At 31.2% G+C, this 23,921-nt stretch overlaps 1 protein-coding gene across 5 annotated transcripts in view; it reads left to right on the top strand.

Moving 5' to 3' along the window:
- Positions 1-23,921, top strand: part of LOC120417677 (kinesin-like protein Klp10A) — a 106,904-nt gene that overhangs the window by 58,733 nt on the left and 24,250 nt on the right. For all 5 annotated transcript variants that reach the window (XM_039579808.2, XM_039579807.2, XM_039579805.2 and 2 more), the window contains one exon: positions 4,309-4,351. In XM_039579808.2, the coding sequence (XP_039435742.1) occupies positions 4,309-4,351 (43 nt within the window). The remainder of the gene's footprint in view (positions 1-4,308; positions 4,352-23,921) is intronic.

The following is a 23,921-nucleotide window of genomic DNA, read 5'->3' as shown; positions in this document are numbered from 1 at the left end:
ATATGACAGACTTGGTTTTTCAGTCTCGTAAATATTTTTAACGGAAAGCTCGTCCAATTTCCCATAAGTTTGCCTTTGACAGCATTTCAATTGGATGTAAGGGCTTACAGATATAAGCTTAATTACATTGCTTATAACTGAAAATAGAATATTTATTTCAGTGTGGTAGAAACCAGGATAGTAAACTTGATTACGTAAATATAAAAAACGATATAAATCAAAAAGCTTTCAAAGGCAAACTTAAGGGAAATTGGACGAGCTTTCCGGTAAAAATATTTACGAGACTGAAAAACCAAGTCTGTCATATAGAAATTGTCAAAAACCACCAAAAATCCCGTTTTTTCAACATTTTTATTTTTAAAACCGCTGTATCTTCCCAAGGATTGGACATAGGACAATGGTCAATATGGAGACTTTTATGTAAAATTATCTGGGAAATCGATTCCCACTACCGGTTTTTAAAAATTTTGACGTTTAGACCACTTTTCAAAAAAACAGTTTTAGTAAATGATTTTTGTATTTTTTTAGGAGAGACATACAATCCTGCATTTTTCGTCAGTCTTTTGGTAACATCTTAGGGCGTTTCCTCAAAAATTTTGAGCGAAAAAAAATCGTGACTTCACCTTTAAATTTAACTTTTAAACTTAAAAATTGAAAAATGACATAAAAGTTGCGTGTATTTTTGTTTCAGTGTTTTTTTTTAATCAGAAAGCCCGTCCAATTTCCTACAAGTTTGTCTTTAACCACTTTTTGATACGATGCAACGGCTTCAAGATACAGTAATTTTTAAATTGCAAAATACTAAAATATTTAAATAACTTACGCCCTTCTCAAATGTTATTCTCGTGTACTATTGGCACCATATACACAAAAATGACTTATATAGGCCTAGGATAACATGTCTACAAAGTTTCATTGAAATCAGAGAGGGTCGGGTACAAAAGTACCAGAAAAAATCCTGATTTGAGCTGGAATTGCTCAAACGATAAAATAACATTAAAATTACATGCTTTATAATAAACGTAAATTTTGCTCAACTTTTTTCGTCAATTTAAGGATCATCAGTCATTTGTTTTCCAATATGTTGATAATCCAACAAATACAAAAAAGGGTCATTATAAGATCTAAGGAAAACATTTCCCTCCTCTTTTCCTTCGGTTGAGTGCACAATTTTCACCTGAACCTTACACTTGAAAAAAGGTTTCCCATTTCCTTACCACCTTCCCAAACAACCAACCAACCGACCAACGAAGGGCCAGTGCCAAGTCCAAGTAATTTGAACCTGCGGCCACGAGGAAAAGCTCTGGGTGTGTGGAAACTTTCCAACCCATCCGAATCATGCGGTTATTATTATCATCGTCATCATTTGAATATGTGTGGTTACCACCAAACGCTTCCAAACATCACCCTCCCAAACCAACTCACTTAGGTGGATTAAGGGGAGGGGCCGGTAGAGACACGTGTGCACCACGCGGGGGAAAGTTTGTTGTTGGTTGGAGGAAACAACGAAGAGGAAAACTGCAACAAAAATAACAACAGAGTGAAACTGGTTTAGGTGAAATAAGGCAGAAGTTGGTCCGGGCTCTGCACCGACGTGGTGACCAAAAGGTTGGTCTAGGTTACGTTAGGGCCCGGTGGAAAAATGCAAATAATTAACGGTGACGAGAGGAGGGAATGTTAGGGTGGTTCACACATTAACTTAACTAGTAAACCGTAAAGTACTACTCTATATTAAATTTTTGAATTAAGTTTTTTATTTCGTATTTTGTAGGAATAAAAATAGTGCAGAATACAAACATAAACAAACTCTTCACTATTCATAACTTTTTGCGTTTTTACAAATCGGAGTGATAAGTACGGTATGTCCACGCATCCTTCCTTCCCTGTTAATTCTGTGAAAGGTGCTCCGTTCACAGAATCTGTATCTGCGGTTAATGCAACGCAGTAGGCCTGGCCGTTCGTGTCGATTTTTGTTTTTTTTTGTGTATTTGACAAAGCTGAAGATTGAATATGGACTTCTCATACTTAAAATGTAACAGTCTTCATAAAAAAAACTCATTTTTAAAAACATTTAGGGACAAAATTTCAAATTAAAAAAAATCATTTGAGCAAAAACAATGATTTTTTTTTCTTTTGATTTTTTTTTATTTAGTGTCATTGGACAAGTTGTAGGCAGTGATGAGAACTATTCGAAAAAATATTAAAAAATGTTGAGCTTTACATTATTTTTTTAACAAGATATTTATTTCACAAAATCCGTATTTTTTTTGTTTTTTTTTGTGTATTTGACAAAGCTGAAGATTGAATATGGACTTCTCATACTTAAAATGTAACAGTCTTCATAAAAAAAACTCATTTTTAAAAACATTTAGGGACAAAATTTTAAATTAAAAAAAAAATCATTTGAGCAAAAACAATGATTTTTTTTTCTTTTGATTTTTTTTTTATTTAGTGTCATTGGACAAGTTGTAGGCACTGATGAGAACTATTCGAAAAAATATTAAAAAATGTTGAGCTTTACATTATTTTTTTAACAAGATATTTATTTCACAAAATCCGTATTTTTTTGTTTTTTTTTAATCTTATTATGGGATCTTTTATGGGACAAAAACTGTCAAAAAATGTTCCGCCATGAATAAAAACAATATTAAAAAAAAAAATCAATTTTTTCTTTGACTGCAGTTTTAAATGCAAAATCGAATTTGCAATTGAAAACTACATTACAAAAAGATTGGCCACTTAAAGTTTGATTTTAACTTAAAATTTTAAGTTTTTCGATTTTCTGACACAATTTCTGAAAAAAAAACGAAGGTATAAAATTTCCCTAAAATTTTGTTTAAAAAACATTGAAATGGGACCTCTGGTTGCTGAGATATATCGAAAAAAAGAACAAGCAGAAAAATTCAAGATTTCAAAGTCGCACCCACTCAGCCTCTCTTTTCTAATGCCAATATCTCAGCACTTAATGGTCCAATTTCCAATGTCACAAATTGATTTTTTTCTGGATTTTTTTGATCTTCTCGAAAAAAAATATTTTTAATTTTTTTGGAGACTAAAGGTCCAAATCTGGATTTTTTTTATGTTTTTTGAAAAAGTCCTATAACTAAATTTTATTTATTTTTCGTTTTTGTTGGTTTTTTATGGTACCCCTGGGGTTTCAAAAATACTCAAAAAGCAAACATTGAAAAATTTGTTTTTTAGCATGTTTAAAAAAACCCTCAAAATATTCAATACTACGCAGTTTTTAAATGTTAGTCTTGATTTGAAAATTATTTTTTTTCATTCGTTTTCATATTGTTTGAAAAAATACTGTTTTTCAAATTAGTTTATGTTTAAAACTTAACTTTTAAATGTATGATTTTCCTTTCATGAACCACCCTAACAATTCGTCCACGTTCACAAATGAGCTAAACAGTGTAGAATTTATGGTGATTGTTTTAAGGGAAAAGAGTGGGTAAAAAAGGTACAGTTGTATGAACTCTCTGTGTTGCAATATCATATCACTCCAGCAGAGGTACGTGCACACACCATTTGTGATGAGTTTGCTACAAACTTTAATTGAAGGGCAGTCAGTACGTTTAATTCTTGTGGCTTCCGGTGAAAGTTTTTTGTTTAATTGTTGTTTTTCAAGCGAATCTAAGGTTTTGCATCAGATTAGAATAAAATAAACCTTGTCTTCTAAATAGGTACAAAATTTTAAAAGTATTTTTTTTTTACTCTTCTTTAAACGAATCTTGAAACCTAAAACCGAGCTACTTATTTCCTACCATTTTTGCTCCACTTTCTGTCGTCTCTGTTTTGGCGGTATTTTTCTTCTGTCTTCTTCTGATTTCACTTGACCTTTCCACTTTCCCACTCCCTTTTTGCCTACTTTTCCTTTTTGTTTACCCCCTTTTAGCAGTTGCACTCAATTTTTACAGTTTATTCTTCTTTAAAAAGTCCTCTTACCCTTCAATTTGCATTTGCACACACTTTATATATTGTACAAACACTGCCGCCACCGTGCGGAATGGTTTTTATGCGTGAACTCTCTTTTTTCGGTATTTTTTATTATGTACATTTGTTTTTATTTCAGGCAAAACGCCTCTTTCAAAATCACCCATTTTACCCACAATTACTAATTACGGTGTACTTTGCCTTTTTTTTCTTTTTTTTTCTTTCTTCTTCTTCGTGGCGCCCCCAAACAACACACACACCTCAACGCAAATAAAAATGTGTGGCACTGGTGGAAATCATCATCGTCATCATCATCAAACGTGACCGGCTGCAACAACAACAAAAACACCACCACCAATACAACATCAACAGAACGCCACACAAGGTGCAATCAGCAGGCTCAACATGGTAAATGGTAAGTGTTTTGTCAAGTTTCTCTTCTCGCGCTCTCTATTTCTCTTTTTTTTTTGTCGTGGGAGGAAAAACATGTCATCGGGAGAGGGAGTTTCGAATGTGGGTGGTTTATTTTTTGTCTCACTCGAACACATTGCGAGCACTGCTTGCGTGCAAACTTGGATGCAACTTGCACGTGCGAGAGGCACGGTGGGAAAGTCGTTTAGCGTTGAAAATTTAAAGAGAGTTTTGAATAACAATTTGTGAAGAATGTGTATGTGTCTGATTGAACATTTATACAAAATTGCTGTAAACATAAAATTGTATCGTTAAATAAAAAAAAACATAACAAAATTGTACATTAAATTGTCAGAAATGTTTGGTTTACGTTAAAACATCACTTTTGACCATGAAAAAAACAAAAATTCGCAAACTGTATATAACATTTTATCCAATTTACAATTCAATGATGATATTATTAAATATTAATGAAAAATTTACACTCCAAATTTCTAAACTTGTAATTTTATCTCAATTTACTGTAAATTCACGTCTTTTTATATGGAACATTTTTAATTATTATTATTATTGAAGTTTAGTTATAAATTTTGTGGTTTTTCCCATCAATATTGTTATTAAAAAATTGTGGTTTTTACCATAAATATTTTTGATGTATTGTAATTTTTTTTTGGTTTTTATCATTATTTTTTATTCAGGGAAAATTACACTCCAAATAACTAAACGTGTAATTTTACCTCAATTCACTGTAAATTTACGTCTCGTTATGTGGAACATTTTTTTATATTATTATTATTGACGTTTTGTGATGAATTTTGTTGTTTTTACCATTAGAATTTTAATTTAAAAAAATACAATCCAAATTGCTAAACGTGTAAGTTTACCTCAATATACTTATTTCGGTCATTTTATGAAACATTTTTTATTATTTGTATTATTGTTTATTTATAAAAAAAAATCTGAAAGACTTAAAATTTTAGACTATCTATTACTTTGCAAAAATATTTCTGGAAGCAAAATCAGATTGATTCACCTGCAAATTGACCTATGAGCAATTCTCTACGAAATCGGTATTTTTTCTTCAATTTTAATTTTTGTATTTTTTAATCCGACTGAAACTTTTTTGGTGCCTTCGGTATGACTAAAGAAGCCATTTTGCATCATTAGTTTATCCATAAAATTTTCCATACAAATTTGGCAGCTGTCCATACAAAAATGATGTATGAAAATTCAAAAATCTGTATCTTTTGAAGGAATTTTTTGATCGATTTGGTGTCTTCGGCAAAGTTGTAGGTATGGATACAGACTACACTGAAAAAAATGATGCACTGTAAAAAAAATTTGGTGATTTTTTATTTAACTTTTTATCACTAAAACTTGATTTGCAAAAAAACACTATTTTTAATTTTTTTTTATTTTTTGATATGTTTTAGAGGACATAAAATGCCAACTTTTCAGAAATTTCCAGGTTGTGCAAAAAATCTTTGACCGAGTTATGAATTTTTTAATCAATACTGATTTTTTCAAAAAATCGAAATATTGGTCGCAAAAAAATTTCAACTTCATTTTTCGATGTAAAATCAAATTTGCAATCAAAAAGTACTTTAGTGAAATTTTGATAAAGTGCACCGTTTTCAAGATAAATCCATTTTTAGGTAACTTTTTTGAAAATAGTCGCAGTTTTTCATTTTTTTTAAATAGTGCACATGTTTGCACACTTTTGAAAAAAATATTTTTGAAAAGCTGAGAAAATTCTCTATATTTTGCTTTTTCGGACTTTGTTGATACGACCTTTAGTTGCTGAGATATTGCAATGCAAAGGTTTAAAAACAGGAAAATTGATGTTTTCTAAGTCTCACCCAAACAACCCACCATTTTTTATTGTCGATATCTCAGCAAGTAATGGTCCGATTTTCAATGTTAATGTATGAAACATTTGTGAAATTTTCCGATCTCTTCGAAAACATTTTTTCCAAAATTTTTAAACCAAGACTAACATTTTAAAAGGGCGTAATATTGAATGTTTGGCCCTTTTGAAATGTTAGTCTTGATTTGAAAATTTTGAAAATATGTATTTTTGTATGGACAGCTGCCAAATTTGTATGGAAAATTTTATGGACAAACTAATGATGCAAAATGGCTTCTTTAGGCATACCGAAGGCACCAAAAAAGTTTCAGTCGGATTAAAAAATACAAAAACTATTGCGCAATTCTCACTAACTTGGACTTCGCACTTAATTAATGCTTTCGATCGCACTAATGCGACTTGTCAAACTGGCTTGGGAAATTTTAATTTTCTCAAAAAATGATCAAAGCGAGCCGATGTTGCTCACCTGTCAATCGCAATTTTAAAGTGCGAATGTCCAGTTTGGAGGAAACTGCGACTGGAAATGTCAATAAACAACTGATGGTTGCCTAGTTTTTGGAAATTTTGTTGTCAAAAGTGCGAGAGAAAAGTGCGGGCCAAATCCAAGTTACAGTGCAAGGATCAATAAAATTGAAGAAAAAAGACCGATTTCGTAGAGAACTGCTCAGGTATGGATACGAATTACACTGGAAAAAAATGATACAAGGTAAAAAAAATTTGGTGATTTTTATTTAACTTTTTGTCACTAAAACTTGATTTGCAAAAAAACAGTATTTTTAATTTTTTTAGAGTTTATCAAAATTTCACTAGAGTACTTTTTGATTGTAAAACCAGTATTGATTCAAAAATTCATAACTCGCTCAAAATTTTTTTGCACGACCTGGAAATTTCTGAAAAGTTGGCAATTTATGTCTTCTAAAACATATCGAAAAATAGAAAAAAATAAAAAAAGAGTTTTTTTTTGCAAATCAAGTTTTAGTGATAAAAAGTTAAATAAAAAATCACCAAAAAATTTTTTACCGTGTATCATTTTTTTCCAGTGTAGTCCGTATCCATACCTACAACTTTGCCGAAGACACCAAATCGATCAAAACATTCATTCAAAAGATACAGATTTTTGAATTTTCATACATCATTATTGTATGGACAGCTGCCAAATTTGTATGGAAAATTATATGGATAAACTAATGATGCAAAATGGCTTCTTTGGGCAAACAGAATCCACCAAAAAAGTTTCAGTCGGATTAAAAAATACAAAAAAAACGAATATCTGAAATCTGAGAGAACTGCTCCTATGTTACAGAACCTAAACAACTCTAAACGTAAAATAAAAATCAGATTTGAAATTAAAATACAGAAATTTCAACATAAGGCAATAATCAAAATGTTTAAAAAATATATAAAAAAACATTTATTTATCACTTGCAAAATTTTAAGCTATAAACTTTAAAATCAAAATACATTTTGAAAACAGTTTTTTTTTTCTTTGGGTACTTCATTGGAATTTTTCCAGTTTTTTTTTTTTTAATTTTTATCGTGGAATTTTTGATTTGGATTGGAAAAGCAGGAACATTTTTAAAAATACAAACATACATTCATTTTTTCCAGCTGTTCTTAGCAAATGGGCATGCTAATATTCGAGATTCTATATCTTAAAAAAAATCTTATCGGCAAAGTTGTAGGCAATGATTAAGACTTTTCAGATTAAAATGTGCACGGAAAAAAAATCTCATTTATATTATCTCATTTAAAGGAACAACTCGTCTCTTTGTATTCACAGTAATGCATTCTGCTAAAACGCTCAACCAAACCACATCTCATTTATCAATAAAAAATAAATTAATATGCATTTTTTTTAATTTGGACATTTTTATAATTTTGATAATTAGTTCTAAAATTGCATCTTTGCGCTAGAGTTGGCTTAGAAAAAACATTTTTTCAAATAATCGTAACTCCTGTACTAGATTTTTCCTAAACTTTAGCACAAAAATGTCTTTTTCAGTCCCCTAAAACATATCACAAAATTTCAAAAACGCAAAAATACGTGTATTGAGATTTATACTTTTAGTAATTAAAATATACATAAAAAGCGTATTTTTCCATGTACCTATTTTTTCAGTCTTACTCATAACCAAAAACTTTTCGGAAGCCACCAAATCATTCGGAAAAAATTCACCACGGCTCATCATTTTTTGATTGACTGTTGGATCATGTTTTGATTGAAATGTTCAATTGTATGCGTATGGTTGTCTATGATTTTTTTTTGCTTCCTATGAAAAGGTATTTTCATGGCTTTGGAAAATACTTTGAAAATATACAAAAAACACTAACAATGAAAAAAATATAGCAAAATTATCTTGAGTTTTTGAAGTGGTCCAATACACACAATTTTCCGTTTTTTCGTTTTAGGGGTGTTTTAAAACTGCCTTGAGTCAGGGTATTCAAAAACATTTAAAATGCAAAAACTAAAATTTTTTTTTATTGGACTTTTTTAAAACTCTAATTATGTTTTTTTAGAATGTTAATCTTGAGCTAAGGTAGATCTAAACTTGACATTTAAAAACGGAAGAATATTTTTTGAATTTTGAAGCATTCAAAAAATTTAACTTGAAACAAAAAATCAATTTTCCCATCAGCTTTGTCAAGGTCTGCCATTCCAGCGCAGCCATCAGCCGGTATCAAGTTCTGGCATTTTGCAAATTGAATTCGTAAATCCCGAGGAGGACGGAAAAGTCCTTGCCCAAGTCCAGCAAGCTGCTCAAAAAAAAGAGCCATTTCCGCACCAGGAAAAAAAACCCCTTTTTTCTCTGTCATTATCACGGCACGATAGTGTTGTGTGTGTTTATTTGTTTTTATGAGCTTTTATGGGTAACACGGCGGCACGTGTTTGAAGAGTGCATCCAATTGCTGGGGGGTTGTTTTGGGTTGTGCAACTGCACATGCAAGAAGAGGGTGGTCGATAAAGGACTGGCGGAACAGGAACCATAACCGTAATGGAAATGTCCTTTTCGCGTGCTTGCATCACAGACAAGTGGAGTTAGTTCTTGTTTTTTTTTTTTTTAAATTATTAACTTTTATGTAGATTGGCCAGGCCTACTGCGTTGCATTAACCGCAGAGAGGATTCTTTGAACGGAACACAAATTTAACTTAATATACAGGGGAGAAAGGATACGTGGACATACCGTACCAAACCAAACTTCTGTTTATGTGTAGATTACTTTAAATCTATTTTTTTCTGTTGCGATGGTCTGTTTACCTATGAATTATTGAGTTCACAAGCCTGGACGATTCTACAAGGTTTTTGTGCAGACCACAACAAGGATATCACCAACCAACCAACCTCATATGACATACTAATATGCCTGTAAGAAAGGACAAAAAACATCGAAAAAAGCTTAGTCCTCGGACACGAACTTGGTCAGTGCTGGAGGACAAACACACACGTGTGTTGTGTACTTGTCACGGCATAACCGGCGGACCAGCCGGAAGGACGAGGACATAATTTGAGCCCCACAATAAAACATCAAATTTCGTTTCACTTTATCAAGATTATTATTGTGTGTAGATGTATATTGCACAAGGATTGTACGGTTTGATCGCTGATTGTCCACGTGTGTGTGGTTGTCATAAAAAACACGAAATGTGCCTTGTTTGTGTTACGTTGATTTGTGTGTTGACTGGACTGGACCAGACTAAATTGTTTGAAATATTGATGAATCATTAGGCGAAACTGGTTCAAGGACACTGCAGATAAAAAAAAAAAACAGATTAATTTTACCGATTTTTAAGGCGATTTATTAGATTTTCAAAAAATATTTGTCAATTTATTTTAAAAATATGCAAAATTACGTCATTTGTGAACGTTACAAAATACATCCTTCAAACTTCACATCTTGTAATCGCGCAAATCAGCCTTCACCCGTTTCCATAAGAGGAAGGAAGCATTCCTTCGTTCTACTCTCCATTTCTCCCTCGGACTTCCAACTCTATTTTCGTTACGTTCCGTTTAGTAGAGTCGCGGGTAGAGCGTTGTTCCGGAACAGGAAATCACACACTGCTTTATCGGCGCGTCGTGATTGCAAAAGTTTCTAGCTGTGAAAAATCACAGTAAAAAATTTGTGATTTTTTTTTAACTATGTAAATTTACATTGAAAATTATGTAAGGTTGCTTTTTTACATAGAAGTTTTGTAAAATTACATTAATTTTTTTTCATTGATTTTTCCTACTGTGTGAACTTTTCACAGTTCCAGTAGTACAATTTAATGATCCTTTATGGTCCCACACACCGTGTAGACCGCTTTTTTTCACGATGTCACACGTTTGCGTGCTTTTGTGTGTTCGTTGTGTGTGTGTGTATGTGCCTTCAACATTACGATATTGCTCTTTGTTTCCACGGCCACCAGAAGTTGTACACATCACACACATACACACACACAAACGCGCGATGCATGCTCCAGTTTTGATCCTTGGAAACAACGGACGCGAATTGCGGCTAACCCTTGGCTCATCAATTGATTTACAGCTTTTTTGTTTAAGATTTTTTTCTTACCGAAAAAATTGCACGTCTCTCGATTTTTTACAGTTACAGTTACCCTGTAACTGTAACTAGAAATGGCAGCATTTAAAAACTATTTGTTGACTTTTTTGATGAAAATTACTTTTTTTTCAATTTAAATTTTGAGTACGTCATCAAATCGGTTGTAAAATTTTACATAAAAGTTCCTCTGAACCAATTGCCAGAAATCATTGAAAAACGTGTTCATTAGGGTGTAATATCAAAATCGATTTTCCAGCACACCATTTTTTCAGTTCCTTTTGGGGTCCTAAACAACTCCCCAAAGTTTGGGAACGATTGGTTTAGTCCTCACTTTGCGCAAAGTGATTCAATTTTCCATATAAATTTGTATGGGAAAAAACCATTTTTTGGATTTTGATATTTATAAAATCCACGTTTCACGCTGTACTAAAACCGGATTCATATTCGGATGCTCTGGAAGGTGCTCTACAACTTTCCCGAAGAGAGTATGGTGCTAACTTGCTCCTAAAAAAAGATACAGCGTGTTCAAAACTCGTCTAAAACGTGTTTTTTGCGCCAAAATCACGTTTTAGACGAGTTTTGAGGACGCTGTATCTTCTTTCAGGGACAAGCTAGCACCATACTCTCTTCGGGAAAGTTGTAGAGCACCTTACAGAGCATCCGAATATGAATCCGGTTTTAGTACAGCGTGAAACGTGGATTTTATAAATATCAAAATCCAAAAAAATGGTTTTTCCCATACAAATTTATATGGAAAATTGAATCGCTTTGCGCAAAGTGAGGACTAAACCAATTGTTCCCAAACTTTGGGGAGTTGTTTAGGACCCCAAAAGGAACTGAAAAATTGCTGTGCTCGCTGAATTTGTACAACTTCATTTTTTTTCCATACAACCATATTACACCCTAGTGTTCATGTCATGTTCCGTCACGAAATGGATCTCGGATCTATCTGTTCAAGCAAAGTTTCACGAAAATCGAATATGGGTTTGCCCTTTTTTTCCAAAAAATACCTTTTTTTGTTAAACATACTTTTAAATAGGTTTTCAAAATACGTGAAATTTTGTATTGTTTCACTCAACTTTCTAGTTTTCATTGTAAATACCCACATTTTCACTACACATAGTTTTTTTTAAATAAAGATTTTTTTTAATTTTCGAATTTCGGTAAAGGAAATAGGGTTGGCGTTCCTATTTTGGGTGTACTATGCAGAGTGTTCTTTTTATTTGATTTATTTTCCCTTTTATAATAATTCTCACAATATTTGAGTTTTAAATGTAATTTTTTTCACAAGGTATCGCATTTTTTGAAAACGCTAAAACTTTTATAATTTACAATATTTTCACAAAATACCATATTTTGAGTATTTTAAAATGTCATAAATTTAAAATTTTCGTCAATACTTAGATATTTTGAAAACTAATGATTGCAAAACCACTGGACAGGCGTATAAAACACTTTTTTTTCATTAAAATGTTGAATCCATGGCTCGTAATTTCAATTTTTATACTTTTTTTATGTGAGAAATATATTTTTTAAACACCGTATTTTTTTAAAAATAGCTAAATTTCATAAATTTGAAACGTTCGAAATTGTTTATAGTTATTCACTGCATTCCAGTTTTTTTTGTGTAAAATTCTAAAATTTTCACTATTTTTCTCGTATTAAAAAAAAATACATAGATAATTTGCAAAACGGGTATCAAAAGTAGCGGAATTTTGTGTAGATTTTCACTACATAAATGTTTTTGTGATAAATATTGAAAATTAGACAAACCTCGTTGGATAAATGTAGAACTCGTGCTGAAAAATCTTCTTTTTCAACTTGTTGCATAAACTACTATTATTTTTATGAAATAGTAGTTTACGCAACACGTTGCAAAAAGAGGATTTTTTCAGCACGAGTCGTACATTTATCTAAGGAGGTTCACCGAGTTCGATAAATACGACGAGTGATGAAAAATCAAGTTTTGCAACGAGTTCCATACAACGTTTTTTGCAATTCCGAAAACACCTTTTGGACAGAATTATAGGACAAATGTCCATTAGCCTGTCCCATTTTGAGGTCATGTCGAGGAATTTCAGGTGCTCACTTCTTAAATGATAGATTATGATGTTAGGAACAATGTTTTCTTAGACAAGAAAAAATAATAAAATACTTTCTCGCACCCCCTAGTCGATTTACTGAAAAAAGTCACTTTTTTGAACAAATTTTCTAAAATCGCTTGGAATCAATACAAAAACTGTTTCGATCAGGTGTGTATTATCTTCAAACGATAGGTTTTTGTCCATAGATTAAGATGCACTATCAATATTGGACCAAAATTTAAGTTTTTGGACTCTCCCAGGCGGATTTGTGTCGAAAAAATCGCATTTTTTCGAAACTTTTTTCAGAAATGTTCATTTAATTTAGGGTAGCCTATTTTTCCCAGTGAAACCAATACATGCAGCTTGTAGGAAATTTCATGGCGAACATTTTTTCCTCTGAGAAAATGCAATTTCGACACTCCAGAGCCGAGATATTTGAGTTTTAGTGAGGAAAAAAGTGACAATTTTCAAAATTTCTCAGAATTCAGAAGCAAGGCCTACTAATTACACGATGTAGCAAGCATATGTCTCAATGGTCAGGGTATGCTTTTTTATAGTAATTTTGGCCGCTGAATCCGAATCTGAAATCAAATTTCGTGTAAACAGTGATGTTTTGGAGCTACACCCTTTTGGAATGTTATTTGCGTGTTTAAGAGGCAGTTTTTGTAAATATTGATCGGTTTGTTTTAGAGGTCGTATCAAGGTGCTCCGATTTGGATGAAACTTTCAGCGTTTGTTTGTCTGTACATGAGATGAACTCATGCCAAATATGAGCCCTCTACGACAAAGGGAAGTGGGGAAAAAATATAAAAAATCTTAAAATTAAATTGCTCGCATTTTAGTAAAACTTCATCAATTCCCACTCTCTTAGATGCATTCGAAAGGTCTTTTGAAGCACTTCAAAATGGGCCATAGGCATCCAGGATTGGTTTAACTTTTTCTCATAGCTTTTGCAAATTACTGTTAAAATGGTTTTTTTTAAACCTCAATATCTTTTTGCAACAGCCTCCAACACCCATACTCTTTTAGTTCAAAAGATAGGTAATTTCATGGACTATAAGCCTACGGTAATAACTTTTTGGCCAATCACAGTTTTTCTCATAGTTTTTCGATTTTTCTATAACAAACATTTTACAACGTTAGTTATTGTCCTGTAGGCATCCATAGCGGCACTTTTTAGTCTCACTTTTGTCATATTTGAAATCCTCAGAAAATTCAAACTTCAATGCCCGTTTTATCCCACTTCCCTTTGTCGTAAAAGGCTCATATTTGGCATGAGTTCATCTCATGTACAGACAAACAAACGCTGAAAGTTTCATCCAAATCGGAGCACCTTGATACGACCTCTAAAACAAACCGATCAATATTTACAAAAACTGCCTCTTAAACACGCAAATAACATTCCAAAAGGGTGTAGCTCCAAAACATCACTGTTTACACGAAATTTGATTTCAGATTCGGATTCAGCGGCCAAAATTACTATAAAAAAGCATACCCTGACCATTGAGACATATGCTTGCTACATCGTGTAATTAGTAGGCCTTGCTTCTGAATTCTGAGAAATTTTGAAAATTGTCACTTTTTTCCTCACTAAAACTCAAATATCTCGGCTCTGGAGTGTCGAAATTGCATTTTCTCAGAGGAAAAAATGTTCGCCATGAAATTTCCTACAAGCTGCATGTATTGGTTTCACTGGGAAAAATAGGCTACCCTAAATTAAATGAACATTTCTGAAAAAAGTTTCGAAAAAATGCGATTTTTTCGACACAAATCCGCCTGGGAGAGTCCAAAAACTTAAATTTTGGTCCAATATTGATAGTGCATCTTAATCTATGGACAAAAACCTATCGTTTGAAGATAATACACACCTGATCGAAACAGTTTTTGTATTGATTCCAAGCGATTTTAGAAAATTTGTTCAAAAAAGTGACTTTTTTCAGTAAATCGACTAGGGGGTGCGAGAAAGTATTTTATTATTTTTTCTTGTCTAAGAAAACATTGTTCCTAACATCATAATCTATCATTTAAGAAGTGAGCACCTGAAATTCCTCGACATGACCTCAAAATGGGACAGGCTAATGTCCATGCATTGAGTCAATGAATCGTTCAAATCACAAAAAATGTTGAAAAGTATAACTTTTCCTAACAAGTGCTGAAAAGTTCATCTTTTCAGCATCCATTTCAGTGCTGAAAAGTAGAACTTTTCAGCATTTGTTTTGAAAAGGGTTACTATTCGATTCTGTTATTTTTGGTACAGAAAAGTAGGCTGTTTCGTCGTTCAAGAATGACAGGAAAAGTAAGAAGTTTCACGACGGAATTGCAAAAATATTCATTTTTTATAATTTGATTGTTTATGAAAAAATCCACCCTTGTCACAAATTATTAAAAAGGTTCGTATTTATTTTTTATTAATATTTACTGAATATTTCAATGTTTTACAATAAAAACCCTAATGATGAAGTGAAAATTTAGCGTCGTTTGCTGACGCGACTTTCACTGTAGAAATAAATTTCCGTTTTTTTTTTTGCAATTTCAAAATATTTTATGACGATATATCACCATTAAAAAAAAATAGCCAAGAAAATTTAAAAGATTTTTGATGATCAATTTGAGTGAAAAAAAGGTTTTATAAGTGTCACCTAAATCTTCAATTGACGATATCTCAGCAACAATTTTTATTTTCAGCTTTGTTCTGCTCAGAGATTGAAAACATGATTTTGAAAAAAAAATATTTTTGCGTTGAAAGAACATTTTAAAAAAGCTTCATTTTGAAGCTTATGGCGAAAATAAGACCCCAATCAGGATTTGTGACGATCTTTACAAAATGTGATTCAAAATCCAGGAAAAAATGTTACGTAATGTGTGGTTGACGCAGGTGGGAAATTTTTGTTTGCTTTTTTTCTACTCGAAGCGAATTTCCCATTGGAATAGCTCAATAAATGAAAAAAAATATATAGGACAGAAAAAAACTGTGTAAATTTACTTGAAACAAAAATAATGAATCACATGTAAACTCGGTTGATGTAATCGTAATTCTGTAATGTTCACACGTGAAATCATGTTTTTCACGTATGATTTGTTGCAAATTTACATCAAATCGCATTTAACTTAAAACGATTAATGACGAGCAGCAGTGTTTCATCATTAATGATGTAACATTCAGATTTTTTTCTGTGTAGGACAGAAAAAAAGTTTGAAAAATGTTATGGTTGATTCTTGTGGGATCGGCAAAATTATCCATTAATAGATGTAAATTTACATTTTTTTGGGGCAATATTACATTTTTACTCAAAACACAAAACATGTAAATATTGTGAATATGTTTTAATTGTTATCACGTCAAAAAAATACAAAAAATTCAAATTTTAAGCCATTATGTATGTTAAGGGGTTACATAAATGCAAATCAGCAAAAATGTCAGAGGTTGGTTTGAGCACACACCTAAACTTTTTTTAAATCTGTTTTCAGGGCATTAAAATCTACATTTTCAGCCATTTGGTTGTATCATTGCCGAGATATTGCTATTTGAAGTAAGCAGTTTCAAAAAAACGGGTACCATGATATCGCAACACTGCCTTGACCAAATCGGCTCAAAATTTTGGTAAAGACTCGTTAAACCGGTCCTGTGTGCATGACGTAGGCCGATTTTCAAAAAAAAAATATTTTTGAAAAAGATAAAAATATTTTTGTGTTTTTCATATAAAAAACAGTTAGTTTTTGATTTCAAAATCGGGCTCCGTCATGCACACGGGATATGTCTTGAGAGTCTTCACCCCGAATTTCAGCCAATTTGGTCCGTCCCATCTCGAGATATCGTGGCACCCGCCCCACTTAAAATCGTCTCTAACTCAGTTGAATCATGGAATATCTTCATGAAAGTTTTAGGGATTGATTGAAAATCATCTTCTTAGTGAATTCAATAAATTTTCTGTAATATGAAATTTTGTAATTTTCTACATGTATGTAACCCCTTAAGCTACTCTCACAAATTTGTAAAATTGAAAGAAATGCATGTAAATAAAAAATCTCTTTGAATGAAAATTTAAAGAAGTTTTCAAGAGGTGAGGAGCAAAAACTGTAATTAAAATTTGCATTGACTTTAAAAAGTTTTTTTAATAAAAAAAATGATCCAATAATTTTTTACTCACTACATATGCCAAAGGTTAGAAACAGCTCATCCGTATAAGAAAGAAAGAAAGGAAGAAGGAAAGAAAATCTAATGGAAAACAGTGACAATGAAATGCAAAAAAAAATTGAATGATTTTCGTTTTCTTGAACTGAACACATACTAAAGCGATCTGCGTTTATATTCGCATATTCATTTATTTTTTCTTTCTTGTTATTGAAGAAAAGTTAGTAAAAGGTTGATAATTTTTTTTTTAATTTGTTGTTTTTATTCCTTAGAAAAAAAAAATAATAATGATTTTTAAATTACACGTTAGCGCAATTAAAAACCTCCATACTAAAGTGCAAATCGTCCATGCGCACAAAGTCATGTGGGGGATGGGAATGCAATGCACTCCGTTATAGTTGATTAGAAAAGGAAGTCCTGACCACCACCAGACTCCTAGTGCTAGCAGCAGTTGCAGTCTCGTGTTTCCAGGGTGAGCAGGGTTTTCCACCCTGCGCCAGGACAGGACATTCGCCAGTTGGACGTCACGGCGAACGTACCTACGTGTCGTCGTACTTTATTGTTCGGTGAAAAACAAAAAAAAAGAAGAAAACAAAGTGTAAGGACACCTGTTACAATCAGTTCAACACTCATCGATAATCGCGTTTTCAAATGGTGATAAATCGGGTCAACGAAAAAAAAACTAAAGGAAGCAAAAGTAGAGCAAGTGTGACTAATTAATGTAATCTCACACACGACAAGGGACATAACCGTTAGGTGAACTGTAGTGAATTATAAATTAGTCGTCGTCGTCCAGCACCCTCAGACGACACCTGTAACCGTGTGAGTGAGTGCGTTTTCGTGCGAGGGGGTGGTTCCAACCGTTCACTTTTTGGGTGATTTGTTCCGGAGGTAATTCACCTTATTTTTTTTCCTCTCTGTTTCGGGCGTCATGTTTATTTATTGCTTTCTACCCTTCTCTTTGTTGCGTCGTCGCCGGACGATGATCAGCAGGAAGTCGGTTGCGTGGCAGGATACTCTGTTTTTAGAGAGAGTTTGGGAAGTAAATTTTATGTGTGTGTGTTTTCGAATGTGACCCTCATGTTGACCATCAGTATTATGCAAAGTCAAGTGTGGCTGGTTGTCAGTCAGGAAGTTTCAGTACTTGTCGGCGTTTAATTTGGAACGGATAACAGTGCTTTTTTGTCCTGTGTGGTAGAAGAGTGAAGTTGTTTTTTGGCCAAAAAGTAGTGATAAAAGCTTCAAAATAGGGAATCGTTCTGTGTGGTAAAACAAATAATGTAACATAAAGGAGCCATTACACTACCGCAAACAAACAAACAAACAAACTCGCACTTTTTTGTCAAAACTAACAAGGCAAACTGACAAACTGTCAATAAGTGCGAGTTTGTTTGTTTGTTTGCGGTAGTGTAATAGCTCCTTAAGACAGTATTAACTCATCCCAAGTGTCTTCAACAAACAATCATTTGAGTTAATTTTGATCTGTATAGCTTTGTAAGAATCGTTTTTTTTAACGTTTCTCATAAGCCAGTGTTACCATAAATGTACACAGAAAAAAATATTTCTGTAAATTTACATTATTTATCATGTACCAAAAGGTATCATGATAAATGATGTATATTTACATTAGGTTTATTGGAAATTTACATTAGATTCATTGGAAATTTACATTAGTTTTGAAAATTTACATTAGTTTTCGAATTTACATTACTTTTGGAATTTACATTAGTTCAAATCAACTAATTCTGATAGGCCAATGGGAATGAGCAGCTCGACTTGGATTGCAGTAGGAAAAGGGTGTGGCCTATGTTCTATTTTAAAATGAGTGAAGCGGGCAGCAAAAGGAAATTCTGATTCTAAACAGTTGTTTCACAGGTAGGGGACGCTTTCTCGTCGACGGCCAAGTGGAATAACGCTGGACTGGAATCGAACGGACGACGGGTAGGATGTTCTGTGTTACTGCTGCTACCCGTTGCCGACTGAGCCATCTTCGCATTTTATAAACGAGCGGCTAAAGCATCAACTTCTTCAGGGCGAGGCTCAGGCAGTGGGCCAGCGAAGTATGAGAGCGATAGAAAGAGAACCAAATATTACTATTTTTAGTTCGGGTAGTTTTGAAGTCGACGTTTGGCAGAAATACATTGGATATATGATTTACATTAAATAGGAATTTACAGGAAGCCGAACACGGGTAGAAATTCATCAGATTTGAGTTTCCATGCTCAACGTTTCCATTAGATTCATGATTTACATTAGATTTAGATTTACATTGGAGCAATTTCCATGACTTTTTACTCCTTACATCATATTTCAACATTACATTGAGTGAGTTTACATAAGAAACAGTAATTACGTGCTGTGTAAATTTACATATTTTTTTCTGTGTACAGTATTCCAGATCGCAACATTAAGTGGGAAATTCATTTTCCGAACAAAATAAAATGCAGTTTTGCAGCTTTTTTCCGAAGGGTTTTTGCATATGGGAAGGGTCATCTTTTGGCTTGTATGAAAAATTAGAGTGGTGAGGATTAGGGTGTTTCCAAAAATCTTACTTTCCATGAATATTCGCCTTCTATAACTAATTTAATCAGAAGAATCAGCACAAACCCTCAAAAATCTGTTTTTTCACATAGCAATTCAGGAACAAACCTTTTCGGTTTCGAAGAAATGATTTTGGAGAGTCATTTCAGGGCCCAAAAGTTGCTATTTTATAACTCAAATATCTTAAGAAAGTGCCATCCAAATAAGATGCAGCCGGTTACACTCAAAAGGGGAGCGTTGGAATAAAAAAAAACAGTTTTCGATTCCTAAATTTCTTAAAAAATAGTATCAATCCGATCTTCATATCAACAAATATTAATTTTGTCTTTGGAATAGTTGTACCAAATTTGATAAGAACAACTTTTGGCTTGGATTACCATGAAAGAGTTTCTGAAAATAATTTTTTACAGTAATATTTGTTAGCTTTTCTTTTTAGTCACCTGGGTTATCGCATTCTTCAAATTTACCGAAAAGAAAAGATGCTCTGCATTCTTTACTTGTTTGACAATTTGGTACATTTCTGTAGGCAGATTTGGGTTCAGATTATTTTTCGGTAGATTTTTTTTTCAATTTAGTTACACTTTGTAAACATTACTTTTGTAAACTTTATCACCTAAAATTAAACATAAAAAAATAAAAAAATAAAGGTTCTCTAGAATTATGCGACTTGATTGATCTTCGTGTTTTTGAAATATTCAATTTTATTTTTTTTCAAACTTAATTTTTTGCACTAATCGTGAACCACCCTAATTTTAACCAAGCCCATGATATTTCCAGCAGAGTTTTTTTAATTAAAATTGTCTATTTTTTGTTTTTTTTTTATATAAAACAGAAATGGCTTTTATTTGAAAACTATTCGATTGATAATTCAAAGTTTACAAAATATTTATATTTTTAACATTTGCTGATTTAAAAAAAAACTATTTTCATCATCAAAAATATAATTTTCCCGTCATTGGCTAAAACTCAGAAGATATTTTTTTACTGTTTGTCTTGAAATAAAAAGAATTTTTTTTCAGTTTCAATAAACAGCAAAAAAATGTGTAAACCTGGAAAGTGTCATTTTGGAAGGTTGAATATTACTCACCGTAAACCGGGAGGATTTTGATAGGATTTCATTTTTTTTTTTTCAATACATATAAATTTTAGGAAAAATTGTTAATAAGTCGGAATTTCGCCTGAAATTTTTTTAAACTTGTTTTGTTTATTAAATTTTTTATTTATATTGCATTTTATACTGAATTCGAAGCACGAATCACAAGTTTTCACATTTTACATGAAATTTGTTCAACTGAAATTGCCTATAAATTTAGAGATTTTCTTTAAATTGTTTAAAACACATAAATTTTAAAAACACATATATTTATTATTTATAAACTTATTTAACCTTCTCCTAATGGAAAATTGTCCAATGAATCCGATAATGCATTCCGTTTACCGATTCAAAATCATGTGCATTGAGAAAATCATGACACTTTGAGAAGTTTAAAATAATGACTTTCATCATCATTTTCTTTACCATAGTTAACTAACCTGTAAAACTTTTCAAAATTTTATGAAAAGTTCTTCTTTAGATACTTTGAACACTTCTCTACCACGGTCAGTATGATTCTAAACCATTTCGTACGTATTTTAATTGTACTCTTCATTTTGCGGAAAAATCGCGAACCTATCAAAGTCACCCCGGCTATCAAAGTCACCCGTTTTACGGTACCTAAATAATAAGAATAAACTACAAATTTTATGATTTTATTATGAATCATATCAAAATTGATTGAAACAACAAAAAAAAAAAAACAAACAGACAAACTCACTGAAATAAACATAAATGGAATAAATTTCATACAATTTGGGTGTTTCACTGTTAAAGTTTTTAAAAATAGATTTATTCATAATCATCGTGGGCAAGTTTCTTATATCAAATAAAAAAAAAAGTGTAACATTACCTCTAAAAATATGTAAATTCGCCACTTTCCATTCTAAACAACCTTTCAAATTTACACATTTTTTTACGGTGTGGATGATCTCATTTATCCAAAACTCCTTCCTACACAGAAAAAAATATTTCTGTAAATTTACATTATTTATCATGTACCAAAAGGTATCATGATAAATGATGTATATTTACATTAGGTTCATTGGAAATTTACATTAGATTCATTGGAAATTTACATTAATTTTGAAAATTTACATTAGTTTTGAAATTTACATGAGTTCAAATCAACTAATTCTGATTGGCCAATGGGAATGAGAAGCTGGACTTGGATTGCAGTAGGAAAAGGGTGTGGCTTATGTTCTATTTAAAATGAGTGAAGCGGGCAGCAAAAGGAAATTATGATTTAAAAAAGTTGTTTCACTGGTAGGGGGGGACGCTTTCTCGTCGACGGCCAAGTGGAATAACACTGGACTGGAATCGAACGGACGACGGGTAGAATGTTCGGTGTTATTGCTGCTACCCGCACGGAAAGAAATCCTGTCAGCGGATCCGTTTACATTGTAAACAATTTGCTCTAGATTTCGTTTACAAATGTTATCGATCCGTCGTCCGTTCACATTTGCAACAAAAACGATTACATTGTAAACGCAATTTGCCAACATAACGCCCTCCTTAATTTGGTAACGTTCTGCATACTTGCAGGCGTTTCTGCCGGTTCAGCCATAGAACCCCTGAAAGTATGCAGCACGTAGTGCTGCTTTTTGAGGGTGGAGCTACTTCTTCTTCTTTGTTACATATTTCGGATACCCGCAATAGGGTTGGTAAAGAAATAGGGTAGTTAAAATTATTATTATAATTGTTTTATTTAAAAAAATTCAAAAAATTTCAAAAATTTCAAAAATTTCAAAAATTTTAAAAATTTTAAAAATTTTAAAAATTTCAAAAATTTCAAAAATTTCAAAAATTTCAAAAATTTCAAAAATTTCAAAAATTTCAAAAATTTCAAAAATTTTAAAAATTTCAAAAATTTCAAAAATTTCAAAAATTTCAAAAATTTCAAAAATTTCAAAAATTTCAAAAATTTCAAAAATTTCAAAAATTTCAAAAATTTCAAAAATTTCAAAAATTTCAAAAATTTCAAAAATTTCAAAAATTTTAAAAATTTCAAAAATTTCAAAAATTTCAAAAATTTCAAAAATTTCAAAAATTTCAAAAATTTCAAAAATTTCAAAAATTTCAAAAATTTCAAAAATTTCAAAAATTCCAAAAATTTCAAAAATTTCAAAAATTTCAAAAATTTCAAAAATTTCAAAAATTTCAAAAATTTCAAAAATTTCAAAAATTTCAAAAATTTCAAAAATTTCAAAAATTTCAAAAATTTCAAAAATTTCAAAAATTTCAAAAATTTCAAAAATTTCAAAAATTTCAAAAATTTCAAAAATTTCAAAAATTTCAAAAATTTCAAAAATTTCAAAAAATTCAAAAATTTCAAAAATTTCAAAAATTTTAAAAATTTCAAAAATTTCAAAAATTTCAAAAATTTCAAAAATTTCAAAAATTTCAAAAATTTCAAAAATTTCAAAAATTTCAAAAATTTCAAAAATTTCAAAAATTTCAAAAATTTCAAAAATTTCAAAAATTTCAAAAATTTCAAAAATTTCAAAAATTTCAAAATTTTCAAAAATTTCAAAAAATTCAAAAAATTCAAAAATTTCAAAAATTTCAAAAATTTCAAAAATTTCAAAAATTTCAAAAATTTCAAAAATTTCAAAAATTTCAAAATATTCAAATTGCTGTGGCGCTGATCGTTGTCCTTTGGATTGTAAAGCCGTATTGAAGTTGTTACCGCCACTGCTGCCGGAAACCTTTACAGAAGCTCAGGTTGAAAAGGATCGCCCGGTTCATCTTATCAGTGACGCAGCCTAGACGATTTGGATGAAATAAGCGTGAATTAGTGCTAAAAAATCATTAAAAAATAATTTAGATGACAAAAAATATTTAATTTTTTTATGTATTTAAGTATTTAAGTATTTAAGTATTTAAGTATTTAAGTATTTAAGTATTTAAGTATTTAAGTATTTAAGTATTTAAGTATTTAAGTATTTAAGTATTTAAGTATTTAAGTATTTAAGTATTTAAGTATTTAAGTATTTAAGTATTTAAGTATTTAAGTATTTAAGTATTTAAGTATTTAAGTAATTAAGTATTTAAGTATTTAAGTATTTAAGTATTTAAGTATTTAAGTATTTAAGTATTTAAGTATTTAAGTATTTAAGTATTTAAGTATTTAAGTATTTAAGTATTTAAGTATTTAAGTATTTAAGTATTTAAGTATTTAAGTATTTAAGTATTTAAGTATTTAAGTATTTAAGTATTTAAGTATTTAAGTATTCAAGTATTTAAGTATTTAAGTATTTAAGTATTTAAGTATTTAAGTATTTAAGTATTTAAGTATTTAAGTATTTAAGTATTTAA

The sequence above is a fragment of the Culex pipiens genome, chromosome 1, assembly GCF_016801865.2.
Source record: "Culex pipiens pallens isolate TS chromosome 1, TS_CPP_V2, whole genome shotgun sequence".
Taxonomy (NCBI): domain Eukaryota; kingdom Metazoa; phylum Arthropoda; class Insecta; order Diptera; family Culicidae; genus Culex; species Culex pipiens.
Note: the sequence above shows the minus strand (reverse complement) of the source record. Positions and strands in the feature narration are given on the sequence as shown.